The sequence below is a fragment of the Brassica napus genome, chromosome A9, assembly GCF_020379485.1.
Source record: "Brassica napus cultivar Da-Ae chromosome A9, Da-Ae, whole genome shotgun sequence".
In the NCBI taxonomy this organism is placed as follows: Eukaryota; Viridiplantae; Streptophyta; class Magnoliopsida; order Brassicales; family Brassicaceae; genus Brassica; species Brassica napus.
The window spans coordinates 27,781,414-27,799,512 of record NC_063442.1 but is presented as its reverse complement, the minus strand read 5'-3'; the positions used below and the strand labels follow the sequence as shown (position 1 = coordinate 27,799,512).

The 18,099-nt window shown below is 35.7% G+C and overlaps 2 protein-coding genes across 2 annotated transcripts; one reads left to right on the top strand and one right to left on the bottom strand.

Annotated features, from left to right (window-relative positions):
• The first annotated feature begins 12,274 nt into the window (after positions 1–12,274).
• On the top strand, positions 12,275–14,015 carry LOC106367370 (prefoldin subunit 6). Its single transcript, XM_013807133.3, has 5 exons — positions 12,275–12,461; positions 12,608–12,678; positions 12,902–13,026; positions 13,410–13,470; positions 13,770–14,015. The coding sequence occupies exons 1-5, from the start codon at positions 12,383–12,385 to the stop codon at positions 13,824–13,826; spliced, it is 393 nt and encodes a 130-aa protein (XP_013662587.1). The 5' UTR covers positions 12,275–12,382; the 3' UTR covers positions 13,827–14,015.
• Positions 14,016–14,062: 47 nt separating this feature from the next.
• LOC106367368 (mannosyl-oligosaccharide 1,2-alpha-mannosidase MNS3) lies at positions 14,063–17,217 on the bottom strand. Its single transcript, XM_013807132.3, has 6 exons — positions 16,890–17,217; positions 15,422–16,341; positions 15,088–15,349; positions 14,820–15,017; positions 14,600–14,748; positions 14,063–14,520 (listed from the first exon to the last, which is right to left on the bottom strand). Exons 1-6 carry the CDS (start codon positions 16,965–16,967, stop codon positions 14,274–14,276), a joined length of 1,854 nt encoding a protein of 617 aa, XP_013662586.1. The 5' UTR covers positions 16,968–17,217; the 3' UTR covers positions 14,063–14,273.
• Positions 17,218–18,099: the final 882 nt, after the last annotated feature.

The following is an 18,099-nucleotide window of genomic DNA, read 5'->3' as shown; positions in this document are numbered from 1 at the left end:
TCTTTTGGCCCTTTTGTTCAGTTAAATATGTGATTTTTTTTGCTCTAGTCTCTATTTATTTATTTTGCAATAAGAATTGAATTACAAATTGGCCTACTTAACTACTTTGTTCCCGATGCGAGTTCAAGATATCATAGTGGTTAGGTCACTCGGTTCTTTTTATGTGAAGGTGTCTGGCCTATTGTCGGTAGAATATGGTTTAGGTAGGATCACTACAAGAAAACATCCGCATACTGAGGGAAAAAATCATCGGTATGTCGTCGGAATAACGCTATTCCGAGGACATACCGACGAAACAAGTCGTCGGAAATATCTCCTCGGAAATTCATATTTCCTCGGAATTCCGTCGGATATTTCCGACGGAATTCCGAGGAAACAAAATTCCGAGAAAACTCCGAGGACACAGAGTTCGTCGGAAGGTTCCTCGGAATATACCAAGGGACGTCTTCCTCGGAATATTTCGATGGAATTCCGATGGTCCAATCTTCGGAAGTTTCGACGAAATATTCCTCGGAATGTTTATCGGAAAATTCCGAGGAACTTTTGTCCCTCGAAAAATTCCGAGGAACTTTCTTTGCTCGGAATATTCCGAGGAATTTTCTTCCCTCGGAAAATTCCGAGGAATTTCAGTCCCTCGGAAAATTCCGAGGAACTTTCGTCCCTCGGAATATTCCGAGGGAAATATGTTCCTCGGAATTTTCCGAGGAACTGCTTTCCCTCGGAATTTCGAAAAAATTAATTTTTTTAAAAAATTATTTTTATTTTTAAAAATTAAAATTTTTAAAATTTAAATTCAAAAATTTAAAATTAAAATTAAAATTTAATAAAACATAAAACATTAAAATATAGTAGATAATGTTCAAAGTTAAATAAAACATTCAGAGTTTTTGGTAAAAAAAAAAACTACTGGTCTGGAATGTTCGGGAACACCTCGTTCGGGTACATCCTCTTCATCATCTCCATCATCTGCTCGTTCAGCCTCTTCTGGGTCTCATAGCCCGCCTGTTGAGCTGCCATCTAGGTCTCCAACGCAGATATCCGATCATCCTTGTCCTTCAGCTGAGCCGTAAGAACTTCTGGATCAACATATGCCGGTGGTGCAGAAGAAGGAGCAGCCGACCGGGAGCGACGACCCAAACCGACCAAACGTCCCTTTTTCTTTGGAACCGACTGAAATATAAATAACCAAATTTAGATAATATAAATTGATGATAAAATAAAAATCAAGAAATAATTAAATTGAACTTTAAAAAAAAAAACTTACCGATTCAACGATTTTGTTGATTCGAACCCGGGACAAGTTGGTCGAGGCCGTCGAATCGTCATCATCGGTTTGAAGCTGAGACACTTCGTCATACACCTGAGTTTGGACCAGGTCGACCACGTCCCTCACAAGACCATCATCAATCTGGCCGGTCTTCTTGTTGGTATACGCCCTTTTCATAAGGGCGAGATCATCAACCGGGTCGCCCTCATTTTCTTCCGCATTGAAAAAAAAATAAATTAAACAAACATTACAAATTTGAAAAAATGCACAAAAAATAAAATTCCGAAACTTAAATAATTGAAGAAAAAGCGGTTGAACTTACCATGCGATCCGCCAGAGTGGCAATAGATTGAGCACTCAAGTTATGCTTGTAGATGCCCTTCCCTTTACGGTTGCTCCTGCGGTTGTTGGAGTTGGTGGAAGAAGTTTTTTTCGTCTCTTCTTTATCCCAATGCGCACACAACTCCTTCCAGACCGTGTCGTTCATCGACTTTGGGACCTTTTAATTTTAAAAAAAAAAGTTTAATAATTTAAAAAATAGTTTAATAAATTAAAAATTGTTAATAAATTAAAAACTAACTTGTTTACTTCCCACTTCTTCTTCCACTCGTACATCTGCTTCCCATAGTTGTCCATAACTTTATGGACAAAATGGTGATAGATAGAGAGCGTATCATCGGAATTCCAGTTGAATTCTTGCTGAAATAGTTTAAAAATAGTTTTTAAGCACAAAAATATAAATAGTTTAATAATTACAAAAAAAAGTTTTAATAAATAAAAAATAGTTTAATAATTATAGAAAATAGTTTAATAATTACAAAAATAAGTTTTAATAAATAAAAAATAGTTTAATAATTAAAGAAATAGTTTTAATAATATTTAAAATGTCTAATAAATATAGAAAATAGTTTAATAATTACAAAAAATAGTTTTAATAATATTTAAAATGTCTAATAAATATAGAAAATAGTTTAAAAATTACAAAAAATAGTTTTAATAAATAAAAAATATAAGTTAAAAATTTGAATACTTACCGCAAACTGACGAGACCACAGATGCTGCTTCTCGAGAGGGAAGTGAGTGAAAGTCGGATGTCCCTTGTCGAGGGCCGAGTACATCATACGGTTGATCCATGCGCTGATCCCGTTCCCGGATCGGTTGAACCTAATAAAAAAACAAATTATTAATAAAAAAACAGTTTAAATAAAAAATAGTTAAAAAAATAAAAGTTAAATTACCATGTTTGACCATGTCCATGTGGATACTCAGTGAGATAGGGAAGATGGTCACGACTGGGCTGTCGAACCAACTCCACAACACTCATCACTCCCGGAGGACCCGGAGGAGCAGGAGCGGGTGTAGCAGCGGGAGCGGGAGCAGCAGGAGCGGGTAATGGAGAGGGAGATGTATGGTAGGAGCTGTGGGGCGAAACGGAATCCTGAACATGGCTGGACGAACCCGAGACTGGCTCCCCATACCACCCCGGCTACGATGCTGGCGAGGCCGGATCTGATCATCATTAGACGTGTAAATTAAAAAAAATAGTTTTAATTAAAAATAGTTTTTAATCACAAAAATATAAATAGTTTAATAATTAACAAAAAAAGTTTTAATAAATAAAAAATAGTTTAAAAATTAAAAAAATAGTTTTAATAAACCCCAAAAACAGTTTAATAATTACGAAAAATAGTTTTAAAAATATTTAAAATGTTTAATAATTACAAAAAATAGTTTTAATAATATTAAAAATGTTTAATAATTTCAAAAAATAGTTTTAATAATATTAAAAATGTTTAATAAATATAGAAATTTATATTTTATATATAAAATACATAAAACGTTTTATTACAACAAAAAATGATTTTAAATATTATATATATGATTTTTAATCACAAAAAAGTTTTATAGATTTTAAAAATCATTAATAAATATATAAATGATTTTATAATGCAAAAAATAGATTTTATATACAAAAAACGTTTTGAATATATATATATAATTACAAATTCGATTTTTATAACCACAAAATCAATAAAAACCAAAAAAAATCCAAATCAAGTGAAATACATAATCAAACTCGATTTTACACAATCCTACCATTCAAACTAACAAAAATCTATAAATATCATTCCAAAATCATCAAATCTACTTAAAAACCATACAAATCTACCCTAAGAGAGTGGGATAGGGTTCATACATGATTATGGGGGAGGATTAGGGGAGATTCGCCGGAAATCGCGAGAGAGAACGGTGGAGTCGCCGGAAATCGCGAGAGGGAGAGCCTGTGCGGCGCGGAGAGAAAGAGAGAAATAGGGAAGAAGATCAGGCTCGCCCTAATATTATGAGGCTTCCGTCGGAATTTCCTCGGAAATATTTTATATTTCCGTCGGAATTTCCTCGGAAATCTTTAATTCAATTTTCGCGAAATATTTGGCGGCTTGGTTTACCCGGTTAAATGAAAATATTCCGAGGAACCAGGATTCCTCGGAATACCCTCGGTAATTACCGAGGAAATTATGAGGAACCAGGGTTTGGGGTTTTAAAACATCGATTATTTTCGCCGTATTTCATTTCTTATACAATTATAATGCATATCATTGAGGATTCTTTGTATAGATGATCATAAACCATGAAATAACACAATTTCAAAAATAATTGTAAGTATTCCCTTTACCGTTTATTAAAGTGTATAAGTGTTTGTCTTATGTTGTGTGGTTTTCGTTCATGCAATCGTAAAAGTGTTTGTTATTGGATAAAACACCAAAGTTCCTAGTTCCAAACATCATAATCTGGTTAAGACACTTAATGAAGGTTATATACGTGTTATTCAATCCGTAAAACGTTGTTTTCGGTTTAAAACCCCAAGTTCCTCGGAATTTCCTCGGAATTTTCCGAGGGAATTCCGAGGAAATCCTTATCTTCGTCGGAATTTCCTCGGAAAATTCCGAGGAGATTCTGAGGAAAAGGAATCTATAATCAAATCCCTAAATCGACAAGATCTATTTCGAGGAAATTTCGAGGAAAACCTTTCTGCCCTCGGAATTTCCTCGGTATTTATATTTAAAAAAAAAAAAAAGGTCGACGCTAGTCTGTTTCCGAGTCGTCATCACCAGATGAATCTGAATCTGGATCTTGGTGAAACTCTCCAATCACTGGTTCATCCTCTACGTGAACGGCGGCTTCCTCTCCGAAGTCGGTTAAATTGACTACAAGGCCAACTCCACATAAATCTTCTGCTGCACTTAAATTGCCGGATGTGCTTGGTTGTAGTGGGTCTTCCAGCTCAGAACTTCCCTGAACTCGGCCTCTCGGGTTCAGTCTTGTAACAGTAACCCATGGATCATCTCTGTTCCTTACCCGGGGGTACTTGATATAACAAACCTGATCTGCCTGAGAAGCAAGAATGAAAGGATCATAATATTGCAGCTTCCGTCTTGAATTTACTGATGTAACACCAAATGCATATGTTCTCACACCTCGATCTGGAGTGTTGTCGTGCCAATCACAATAGAAAACAGTACAGCGCAATCCAACCATGCCCAAATACTTGATTTCCAAAATCTCATTTATGTGTCCGTAGTATACATCATCTCCTGATGCAGAACAAACACCAGCATCGTAAGTCGTACTCGAACGTCTCCTCTTCTGAGTTGTGAATGCATATCCTCGAGTACAAAATCTTGGATATGACTTCACAACAAAGTTTGGTCCAACTACCATCTCGCGTATCCAATCGTCAAATGTTTCACCTCTGGCCAAACCATCACTCACATAAGTAAACATCCATCCACCAAATTCTCTCTGCTTCATTTCTTCTAGTTCGTCCTCTGTGGCGTATCTATATTCGAACCGCTTTTCTGCCATGAAAATCCTTTCATATTGAAGAACATCTTCGCAGTTGGTGAGTAAATATGTTTTCAAATGACTACGCTCCTGATCAGTAAGTCGACGGTCCTTTGGTTTTCCGCTAAGTCGTCTAACGTCTGTGAAAATGTCTGGAACCTTCCAATGATATGTTGCCCGTTCGCCTCTATCATCATGCCAAGCAGGTCTTCTGTTTTTGGTCTGAACTTCTGCTGGAAAGTAGTACTCGGCAAAGTTTGAAGTTTCTTCATTGATCATCTGTGCGACTATAGAACCTTCCACCCTACTTAAACTTTTCACCATCTTCTTCAAATGGAACATATATCGCTCACACAGATACATCCATCTATACTGTACAGGACCACCAAGTTCCAATTCTCTTACCAGGTGAATAACAAGATGCTCCATAACATCAAAAAATGAGGGAGGAAATATCTTCTCAAGGTTGCACTGAATCACGGCTATGTTAGTCTTCAAATTTTCAATACCTTCAAGAGTCACTGATCTCGTGCATAAATCGCGGAAGAAACCACTTATCCCTGCAATTGCTTCATGAACATTTCGTGGTAATAGTTCTTTGAAGGCAAACAGAAGGAGGCGCTGCATCATTACATGGCAATCGTGGCTTTTCAAGCCAGTAAACTTTCCTTCCTTTCTGTCGATACAGTTACGCAAATTAGATGCGTAACCGTCTGGAAATTCCACATCGTTTGAAATCCAATCAAAGAACGCATCCTTTCCCGCTGCATCAAGTCGGTATATGGGAAAAGGTGCCCTACCACTCTCATCAACATGAAGTTCTGAACGAGCACATATATCGACTAAATCCAGTCTTGACTTCAAATTATCTTTTGTTTTACCTTGAACATTAAGGATCGTGTTCATGAGATTGTCAAAAAAGTTCTTCTCAATATGCATGACATCTAAATTATGCCTTAGTAGATGATCCTCCCAGTATGGCAGATCCCAAAAAATACTTTTTTTGTGCCAGTTATGTAGGTTTCCAACACCATCTACCGGAAAATGCTCATGTCCACCGACGTCTGGCGTCCTTTCTGCACCAAAATCTCTAAGTTGTGTCTTCAAATCTTTCCCACGAATTTCCGGAGGTGGACTGTCAAACACCCTTTTGTTCTTCGTAAACAAATTCCTACTTCTACGATATGGATGATCTGGTGGTAGAAATCTCCTGTGACAGTCAAACCAACACGTTTTCCTTCCGTGTTTTAGTTGGAAAGCATCAGTGTTATCTTGACAATATGGACATGATAGCCTTCCATGCGTTGTCCATCCAGATAACATACCATATGCTGGAAAATCACTTATTGTCCACATAAGTACTGCCCGCATTTGAAAGTTTTCTTTATACGAAACATCGTATGTTTCAGCACCTTGAGCCCATAGTTGTTGCAACTCATATATTAGTGGCTGAAGAAACACATCAAGTGATCTCTTAGGATGCTCTGGTCCGGGAACGAGAATCGAGAGAAACAAAAACTCTCGTCGCAAGCACAAGTTTAGGGGTAGGTTGTATGGTGTAAGAATGACTGGGCATAGAGAATACTGTCTTCCACTCTTGCCAAACGGGCTGAAACCATCAGTACATAATCCAAGGTAGACATTTCTTCTCTCATACGCAAAGTCGGGATACTTTGATTGGAAATGCTTCCACGCTTTTGCATCTGAAGGATGTCTGATCTCACCATCTGTTGAGTGCTCCGCATGCCATCTCATTGGTTGCGCTGTGCGTTCAGACAGATACAGCCTCTGCAACCTTTCCGTCAAAGTCAAAGGCAAATACCACATCCTTTTATATGGTACTGGAACTCTTCCACTCGTATCTTTATAACGAGGCTTCCCACAAAATTAGCATGAAACCTGCTGTTCATCAGCCCTCCAATAAATCATGCAGTTGTCTCTGCATACATCTATTACCTGATACGATAAACCAAGACCAGCTACGAGTTTCTGAACCTCGTAGTATGATCCAGGAGCTACATTATCTTCGGGTAGAATACCTTTTACATAATCAGCAATCGCATCCACACAGTCTTCAGCCAAATTATAATCCGTCTTAATGCCCATCAATCTTGTAGCAGATGATAAAGCTGAATGACCATCTCTGCAACCTTCGTACAATGGTTGCTTTCCAGCATCCAACATATCATAAAATCTCCTAGCTTCGGCATTGGGTAAATCTTCCCCCTAAAATGATCATTTACCATCTGCTCAGTACCTACACCGTAATCTACATCCGTTCTAATTGGATCTTCTAATCTAACCGCTGGCTGAGGTTCGCTAGTACTACCATGTTCATAATCAGTTTCTCCATGATGATACCAAATTTTGTAACTTCGTGTAAACCCACTCAAATATAGATGAGTCCAAACATCCCATTGTTTAATAACTTTTTTATTTTTACAATTAGAGCAAGGACATCTTAACATACCTGTTTTTGCTTCCGGTTGTCGGTGAACTAACCCCATGAATTCGGTTATACCTTGTTGGTATTCTTCCGTAAGCAATCTCGTGTTCGGATCCAAATGAGGTCGATCGATCCAAGAACGAAAATAATTTGAAGAAGACATGTTTTTTATGAATCAAATTCGTGTGTAAAGAAAGTGAGAGGGAGGATGAAGATATGGAGTGAATGAAGAGGAAGAGGGGTGCTTGTATTTATAGTTGAAATCCTGCCGACGGACCGAGGAAATTCCGACGGAATTCCGATGCAAACGGGTAGTTCGTCGGAATTTCCTCGGAATTTTTAAAATCCCCCAACGGCTCTCCAAAGGCTCTCTAACGTCTATAATATTTCCTCGGAATTCATCGGTTTTTTCCGAGGAATACAATTTTCCTCGGTATTCCGTCGGAATATTCAGACGGAATGAATTTTCCTCGGAATTCCGTCGGTATATTCCGAGGAAATTCCGAGGAAGCCAAATTTTGTGTTTCCTCGGAATTTCCTCGGAAATTCCTCGGTATATTCCGAGGAATTCATTTTCCGTCGGAACGTCCGTCAGAATACTGCTGTTTTCTTGTTGTGGATTGATGTGTTAATGTGTAAGATCGAAGGTCCTCTTTGGCATCTTTTCTTAGTCGGAGTTCAAGTTTCTTTCTCATAGTGCTCGGGCTATCTATTGGTCCCGGACTCTCGGGGGTGGTGGCTCCTGTTCTAATGCTCTTTAGCTCTTCCGATCAAGTTGTAGTTCTCGGGCTATCTAGTTGAGTTCGAAAAACATTTTTCTTCGGAATGCTTTTGTTTTTTACAGTTCTTGTGATTTCATCATGTTTCTGGCGGCAAAATATTGGTCAGGTTGTTGGTGAGTGTGTTAAGAAGTTTTTGGTGTGGTTTATGATCTTAAATATATCCAACTTTATATCGAATTCTCTTGTTTTAATGTTGTTTTCAGTGCCTTTCGACTTTGATATTTTTTCTTGGTTTCCCTCGTTTGGGTTTTATCACTAAAATGATGTCTTCTGTTGCCGGTTTTGTTTCTTGTTATCTTCAGGCTTTGTTTTGTGTGTGCGGATTCTGTTAAATTCGGGTTTATTATGAGCTTCCAACTTAAAACCAATTGGTGATTAGTGGATTGACCCTAACCCTTTATATATTACTTAATGTTTCTTAAAATTCCCGATGTGGGATATATATCCCTAATACCCCTCCTCGCGATGATGGTTATTATCGACCAGAAATCTCGGAACTTTAGGACATTTATACTCAGTCGAGCGAGTTTAACACAACCTTTATACCCGGTTGGAAGGGTTAATCACGACCTTTATACCCGGTCGGAAGGGTTAATTTTTAATTTTTAATTAGGAGTTTTAGGATCTTTAGGATCTTGGCTCTGATACCATGTTAAATTCGGATTTATTATGGGCTTCCAACTTAAAACCAATCGGTGATTAGTGGATTGACCCTAACCCTTTATATATTACTTAATGTCCCTTAGAATTCCCGATGTGGAATATGTATCCCTAATAGATTTTAATTATAACATTCGTTTGGCTTTAATATATAATATAATTCAATGGAAAATAATGAGATCTACAACAATAAAATAGTGTATTACATATTAAGTTGATTACACATAAAGACACTTTTTGTCTTTCTTTTACATTGAGAGTCACTTTCTACTTGTGAAGCACTTTCTGGTGGGATCCAGGTGTATTTTTGACAAATTTATCCTTATAAAAAATGGCGAGTTGTGGATGACGAATTATGGATGACAAGTTGTGACGAATTGTGGATGATTAGTAACTTGTGAATATATGAATCAAAGAAATACAAAGAATATGTACGACGGTTTACTTCTACTATTACAAATTTGAATTTTTTTTAAAAAATTGACATGTATGCAAAATATGTAGACGAATAAGAAAATTAAAAAAAATTAAAAATGTGGATTCGTGAAAATGTGAACAAAGAAATGGGGGTCATTGGAAATGTGGACTCAGAAATGTGGATAATATAAATATGGATATGAGTTCATCTGGACACTGTTTTTCTATAATGTAAACAAAATTTCGTGGATGATTTTTCATCTGCTAATCACCAATGTTCTTCAACTTATAATATAATAATTTATGTATAAGAGATGTGAGATCACATCGTCTTGATGAGTTTGAACAGAGAACGACAAAGCTTGAAATCCCAAGCTCGGCACAGTGAAGAAGAAGAACTGTGGCAGATTGGAGTGGTGAGCACCAGTTTTAGAGGACCGCCGTCGTCACCACCACAATCGAGTTATGGTTCCAACTCTCTAATGGTTTTATCGTTCGATCTGATGTACACCGATCTGCTGGAGACTTCCTCGATGACCACATCGAATCCAACACAACTAGCTCTTGATCTCCGATAAGACAGCTGTGATCGAGCTCCAATGGATAAGACAACTCTAATTTGTTGATGTCCACATCTAATGTATAATTCTATGAGTGATTCTTGGGTTCACCCTTTAGGGTGAACCTTTAGGTTCACCAACCAATAGAAAATTATCATTTTAGATCTAGTATCTTTTAATTAAGGAAACTAAATAACTTGGCAAATTATATTATCTTTTCCAAATAAAATTTAAAAATAAATAAAAATAATATATAAAAAACGAATTAAAAAAAAAATGTTGTCAACAAAACACTAAACCCTAAACTCAAATCCTAAATCCTAAACCCTTGGGTAAACCCTAAATCCTTGGGTAAGCCCTAACGGCTTAGAAAAACACTAAACATGTTGTCAACAAAACACTAAACCCTAAACTCTAATCCTAAACTCTAAACCCTTGGGAAAACCCTAAACCCTTGGGTAAACCCTAAACCCTTGGAAAAACACTAAACATTTGGATAAATTCTAAATTATAAATTTTAAACACTAAACTCTAAATTTTAAAAACAAATATTTTTTTAAATAATCCTTTTTTAGAACTATTGTTATTTTTATTTATTTAATCTTTTATTTTTTATTTTAAAAACATAATATAATTTGGCAAGTTATTTTGTTTCCTTAATTAAAAGATATTAGATCTAAAATGACAACTTTCTATTGGTTGGTGAACCTAAAGGTTCACTCTAGGGTGTAAACCCAAGAAAAAGTCTAATTCTATTATCCACGTTTTGGTGTCCACGTTCACATTTAATTTTGGTTACACATTAATGTATATAATATATATATGAAAATGGATCTTAAAAGATAGAGAATTTTATATATAATTTATTATGATAATTATTTTTATTTAATATATTTTAAAATTTGAGATAAAAGTAAATGAAAACATAAAGTATGATAAAAAAACAATAAAGTGCAATAAAAAGAGGAAAGAGATTTGTGTGATGGGAATAAATCAAAATGTTCTATTTTCTTTAGTTTAGGATCATAAAAGTCCTTTCTAAAAGGAAAAATGTGTCTAAAGTGATAAGTGTCGTGTAGTGTAATTAATATGTGAAAAAGTGTCTCTAGAATTAAAAATATTTTACATATTTGAACATGAAGCTATCTGTAATCCCAATAAACATGACAATTGATCTAACGACAAATAAGAAAATATGTCCCTACAGTAATTTAGAAATTTAATTTACAGACCCCATGCTGATGCTTTATCAGTTTGTACGGCTCTGCTCTTAGGATACTCTCGAAATTTCTTTTAGAAAGAAAAACCATATATAACTTGTAATCCTATAAGCACCCGGTTATCCCTTTAGAAATGATTTACAATCCTTGTAAATTTCAGCTGATTGTTACTTGGTTCTCCCGTCCAAAAACATCTATATTATTAAAGCAGGATCATATTTTAAAAATTACCTTAGCCTACCCTTTTCTTTATTAACATTGCATGTTTCATTAAGGGCAATCAAATAATATTAATAACACATCTATATTGGATCATGTTTTTTGGATCCAGCCCACATCATATCTCTTTTGGACCATTTGGACCGATTACGAAATCAGATCTAATTCTCATATTTTTTTTTTGGGCCATTGAATTCAAGTTCAAATAATTTTTTTCAACTATTGTAATTATTATTATTATTTTTTCTTAATATAATTTAAACATTCATAAAAAATTGAATTTTTCATTGAAAAGTATAAATCTTTAATAAAAGTATATAATTTTTATTATTAAAATATTAACCACATAATAAAATTAATTTATCAGAGTTATGCCAACTTAATTCATTAAAGAAATAAAGTTTAATTTTTTAAACATAAATAGTCATTTAAAATGAAATACGATAAATAAAGATAAAAAGTTTAAGTCTTTTATAAAATAAAACACAAATATATGAAAATATGACATTTACTAAATATTTGTCAATTAAAAAAAAGAAAATAAATCCGTGTTTTGAAAGCGCAGATCAAAATCTAGTGATCGTCTTATAATTTAAACGTACGAAAACCACATGATCACCCAGCGACTAATGTTGCTATTTCAGGATTTTTTCTTCTTCTCTAAAGTTCAATTTTTTACATCAGTTTGAAGATACGACATGTCCTCAAAGCCAACTTGTGAGCTAGTATCAAAGATTCATCCAAAATTTACTAAAGCCAAATATCAATTTACTCTATTTCCTTTTGGATTAAAGAAGGGTATGAGCTAAGAAAGGCCCAAGTAAGCACAATGGGCCTTTTAAGCCCTTTTTGAAACAGTAAGGAGTTAAACGTCTCGACGACAAGGCGTTTTGTTCTTCTCTAGTGGATCCGTGACTGTGTGAGTCTACAATTAAACAACGGCCTGAGGAAGCAGACGACGGCGAAAGATGAGTTCATCAATGGCTCTTCGAGATTTGCAGAGAGACCTAGAGTCCAAGGCCAATGACCTCGCCAAAATCCAGAAAGGTAGATTCCCTATATTCATTTCACCTTTCTCAATGAGTTAGCCTTTTTCGGGAGGCGTGGAACCCTAATTTTCGGCGATGGGGATTCCAAAGTAGATAACTTTTTTGATTGGTTGCTAAGTTTAGTTGGTAATGTTCATGTTTCAGATATCGCAAAGGATCACCAGCTGAGGAAGAAGTATACGATTCAGCTCGGTGAGAACGAGCTCGTGCTTAAGGTATATATAAGGGGCATTGAGACATTAGGGTTTTAGTTTCAACACTTGTGTATAAGTGTAATCGAAAAGCTTAAGCTTGAAGTAATGTTATGTAGCTTCAGTTTCTATCTTTAAAGGTTTTGTCATTACTTTCAGTTCTTAGATTGAGAAAGGAATGATTTCGATTGGCTCTCTTTTGTTCCCTCATTTACTTGCACCTATTGTTGTCTTGTTTATTATACAGGAGTTGGATTTGCTAGAAGAGGAGGCAAACGTGTACAAGTTGATTGGTCCAGTGCTTGTGAAGCAGGATTTGGCAGAAGCTAATGCTAATGTTCGCAAACGTATTGAGTACATCTCTGCTGAACTGTAAGTTTCTTTCTTTTGTATGGATTGAAGCAGATGTAGCTAAGTTTGGTCTTTTTCATTCACCATGAGCAACCCATTTGAATATATGTTCAGTAGTTGAAAAGTAAAGAACCTATTGGATTGTTATCTCAACTTGAAATAATTAAAAAAAAAAAGAACTTTTAGTTCTAGGCTATTAGTGAATGCTGTTGATTAACTATCTAGTTCTAGTTAGAGTAACGATGATGATATTGGTAGCCAAAATTGCAACATCTGTGATAGTATGGTATGCTTCTGTTAAAGCATGTCTTCTATTTTAAGCTATATAACAACTAGGAGGATGTTGATCAAGTGTTTTGAGCTATGATCGTCGTGAACTCAAGCATACTGTATGTTGTTCGCAGGAAACGTGTTGATGCATCTATCCAAGATAATGAAGGACAACAAAACAGTAAGAGAGAAGCAGTAAGAAGAACATCCCTCTCACAGATTATATAATTATTTGAATGCCTTTCAGCATTGATGCTGAATTTACTAAGCTCTAAAAATATGGTTAAGTAGACGTTTTCTGTGTCAGTTTATGCCTGTCCTCCTAGAAGAAAAGACTTAAAAGTTAAAACTGTGTTCGCTCCTCTGTCTTATTGACTTGACTTAGCACCTTATAAGAATCTGTTGTTTGAGAAAAAGAGACCATATGGACACAAATGAAACTTGTTCCTTTACTGAAACTGGTGATGATGATCTCATGGTTTTAATTCTTGCAGATGATGAAGTTACAACAACGGCTACAATCTATCCAGGCAGGAAAAGCGAAGGCTTGATTTCACTTGTGCACGGCCCTGTCTTAGTGCTTTCATATGCTTGAGTGTTCGTGTGGTTTCAGTTTTGTGGCGAGATGTTTCTGTATCCCTAATCTTCTTTTTGTTGACAACGGCACTTGAATGTGTGTAAAACTTATACAAATCTTGTCACCCTTTTTCAAGTTATGAATCTGGAGTTTTAGACCAGTATCTTTCTCTGTGTGCTTAATTTGTTTTGTTACATATTCCGAATCGTGTACAAGAAAAAAAACTAAACGTAAGTAATTTCAATGGTGTCTGATTACAATTCATCTCAAAGAAAAGAGATGACTTATCTTACATTGAGAGTTACTGTTTTGTGCTCTCTCAACAAACTACCCTCTTCTGCAGTTGGCACTGTTACTATGCATAACTTTTCTCAAAACATTGTCTTCAATTTGTGTGTGTGAGTCTTCAGAAGTAAACCTTTCAGGTATGTTTTATTGGAAGTGGGTGAGCTTCGGTGTTGAAAACAAACTTATCCAGTGGAATCACCGAGTCATCTCCAAAGAGCAAGTATAAGTACTTCAACGTTTCACCAAGGAAAAATGTCTCCATCTTATCTCTCCTACGAGGAGGCACCTCCGTTACATCATCCAACGATGTGTATCCACCAGTTTTCACCTTTGTGTACTTTTCAAACGCTTCAAAGATCTGCCAACCTTGATCTCTGTATCTGCAGTGTTTTTTTTTATAAATGTGTTAGCTCTGAAGAGCACAGTCCCAAGAACTCATAATGAGAATAGTTTTCATACTTTGTATCTTTTGTGATACGGTAGAGGACAAAGAGTGATTCAACAGTTTCAGGGCGCAGTAGATTATGTCGATCAGCCTGGTGTATGATTATATCTTTTGCATACATTGAACTCTTATTCCCACCTTCAAGACCATCCTCAGAGTGTTCCTGCTTCATTAGAATCCAAGAAGTTAACCAAACAACAAGAGAAAAGGAAAACGCGCACAATCAAGACTTACCTCCGTGTGGAAATAAGCAATCTCTGGAGCCAGGCCAGTGGCAGTTACTTCATACATCTCAAAGCATGCTTTCGCTAACTCTTCTGCAAGTTTCAAATTCTCCAGATCCTCAAAGGATAAAAGATTTTCCGCCAGGGCCTTCTCCTTTGTGAGTCCCTTGGTAGCACCAAGAGCAAGTGTACCAGGCAAGAAGCAAACCTACACAACAACAAAAAACTGAATGAATCATTCCCTCAAAAAACGGTAAATCCTATGAATGGGGACTTACCAGATGATCCATTTTTGGACTGAACTCTCCCTTAGACCCGTAAGGTAACTCTCCTACAAAGACAAGACCTTTTGGAATTGATTTACGCACAAGCAAATGCCTGACTCCTTTCATTGCCTCAGTGTACATATCATGCAGATATGTGAAGTTACTGTTCAATTTGCCTCCTTGCTGAAGCCACACCTTGATTAAATACTCATAGTAGCTATCCCCACGAGATCCCAACCTTATATTCTCACCAACAAATTCACCTGATTGAGGGCTACACCAGGTAGAAAACAACATGTCAGATTATAAGAGCACAGCAAAACCAAGTCCAAAACAAAGTAATCACCTGATGTAGATTGGAACAAGACCTTCTGTCTTGGGAAGAGTCTTTATATGAGCTAAGACCTTCATGGCCTCTGCACTATACTTCAGATCACCAGAAACAGCACTGAGGTAATTAAACTCAAGCTGTACAGAGGCAACTTCTGCTGTACTGCTCATCCCTCCTGGAGCTGGATGAGCGGTTGAGTCACGCAATATTACATCACTATAAGGAATAGGAGTAGGGCTGGAGCTGAAAGCTGAAAGTAGACGGTCAGCCAAATCCTTAGCAACATTTAGATAGACATCTGGTTTTGGTCCTATATGTGTCATGTTCACCGTCCCCTGATCTCCTCCACTCAGATGGTACGCACTTAGAAGCCCACCCAAAACACGTATTGTAGTTTCAAACAGATTAACTTGATCCTTTTGACTAATCCTCTCCAAGAGATGAGCCTCCACCCACGCTCCCGCTTCAGAAACGATGTGATCATGACCCATTATCATAGCTGTGTCAAGAGCGTCCACCACAGTGGCACCAAGTCCTCCTAAGCCATCCACGCCTCTCTGGCTAATAGGCATAAGCTCGTCATATCCCATTGCGTACTTTCTGTAGCCAGACCATGCAAAGTCAAAAGCATCCTTCACGCTTTGCTGTCTAACTGCCCATTTTGGGTCAGAGTTGGAGCCGTTGGCTCTTAACTGTCCTTCGTCAGGTGATAATCTAGGTGGAAGCCTAGGTGGCTTTCTCAAAAGCTTCCCAAGCCTAAGACCCCCAACAAAAGTGACCTTTCCTTTTTCATTAGGAGCAGAATCATTTGGACCCTTGCTTATCAGTAGTAGACATCCTATTCCAAAGATTAATATTAATATTAGGAACTTCCCAGTGCTGCAGCTTGCGTAGTTGCGTTTTGTGCTAAGAGTAAGCATGCTTTGTGAAAGAACCTATATGCGAACAAAAAAGGAGACGTTGCACGAAAATGTCAAAAGAGAACAGTAGAGATATCACATTACTAGACTAATATCACATTCTACTAACTGCCTCAATGCATATCTTTAATAGCTCATTATAGAATAGTATGTCATGGGTCTTACTTATATCAAGAAACCTAACACTTTGAGTGAAGATTATCTAAAACTAGAAGATCAAAATGAAAATGGCTTTTGGTAAGAACGCCAAAAGTAAAAAAAGGAGAAGCTTTTTACTTAAAATGCTTGTCAAGAAAAAGGTAAAGATTGATTCTTGGGACATGATATGTTTGAAGAAAGTTCTCTATCTTAAAAAAAAAAAAAAAGCATACAACCCTTTCAAAACTCTTACCTCACTCTGATTTTCCAAATTAACAGCTTTCCTAATTCCTCTATATGATCACTAACACAGTGCAATTCATGGAAAGAAAAAGCAAGAACTACAGACTAATATCAAGATCAAAGGAGGGAACTTTGGGCAGAACCAATATCAGACAAAGATCAAGATCTAAAAAAGGTCCAACCTTTAAAGGAGATCGATGTCTGAACTTGGCATTGTCGTAGTTAACATCTTTCACTGAATACGGTAGAGATTTCGACATGCTCAGATCAGATCCCTCGTCAAATTGAAGATCGGTTTAGGTTCGGGTTCGTTGTGCCGCCGATCTGAGACGGAAGCTTAACCGGCCGGAGAACACGATGCGGTTTTTCTTCTAGATCAAAAAAAAGTGTTTCACAGCAGCCAAAGGAGAAGTCTGTCTGAAACCTTACGGCAACAGCATTGACCTGACACAAGCTTCCAATGTCTTTCCTCTTTGTTCGTTTACTCTCCGTTAAAACATTTCTACTCGCGCTCCGTTTCTAATTACGATTTACAATACGTATAGAAACAATGAGAAGTGTTGATATACACGTATATATTTTCTAATATTAAAATTTATAAAATCTTTGAAGAAATTAATATGATATGGTAAATTTAGAAAAATAATTGGTAACACGTGATTTTTCGCATTCAAGCTCCCTTATTAAAAATTAGACATGTTAGTGTTGTTATTACCCTTAACAAATAGTTAATTTATTTACTAGATTACAATATTAATTATAAATTAATATAATGGAAATTATTAAAAAAGAAAAATAAATTTAAAATTTATAGAATCAGATATAATTCATTAAAAATGATATCATAATATATATTTTAAATATAAAAAGATAGTTTCTATACGTATTGTGTTATTATCCAAAAATATATATAATGTATTTTAAAAATTAAATAATGATTTCTATATACAATAATCTGTTGTTATATGAAAATATCTTTTAATCTTAAAAAAAAATTAGAAACCAAAACATGTAACTAAAACTATTTATAATATGTGAATTTTTTTAAAATATTTAGCGCAATAAATAATTTGATATTTGGTAAAAAAACATTTTTAAAAATAAACAATAAATTATCATAACTTTTTGAATTAGTAATACATGTATTAATAAATAATTGTATAAACATATTATGCTCGTTTGAGCGGACACAACATCTAGTTTTAAATAATTTATAAATAAAAATGGTAAGTTATTATATTTTTTTCAAAATAAATTGTTGTTTATTTAGTGATTTATAAATACAACCTAGTTATATTTTATTTAATGATATTTAGTCATTTTCAAATCCCTTTTATTTGTTTTAATAGTCGAAAAAATAGAAAAAAACACGAGGAGAAGTGCACGTAGGAA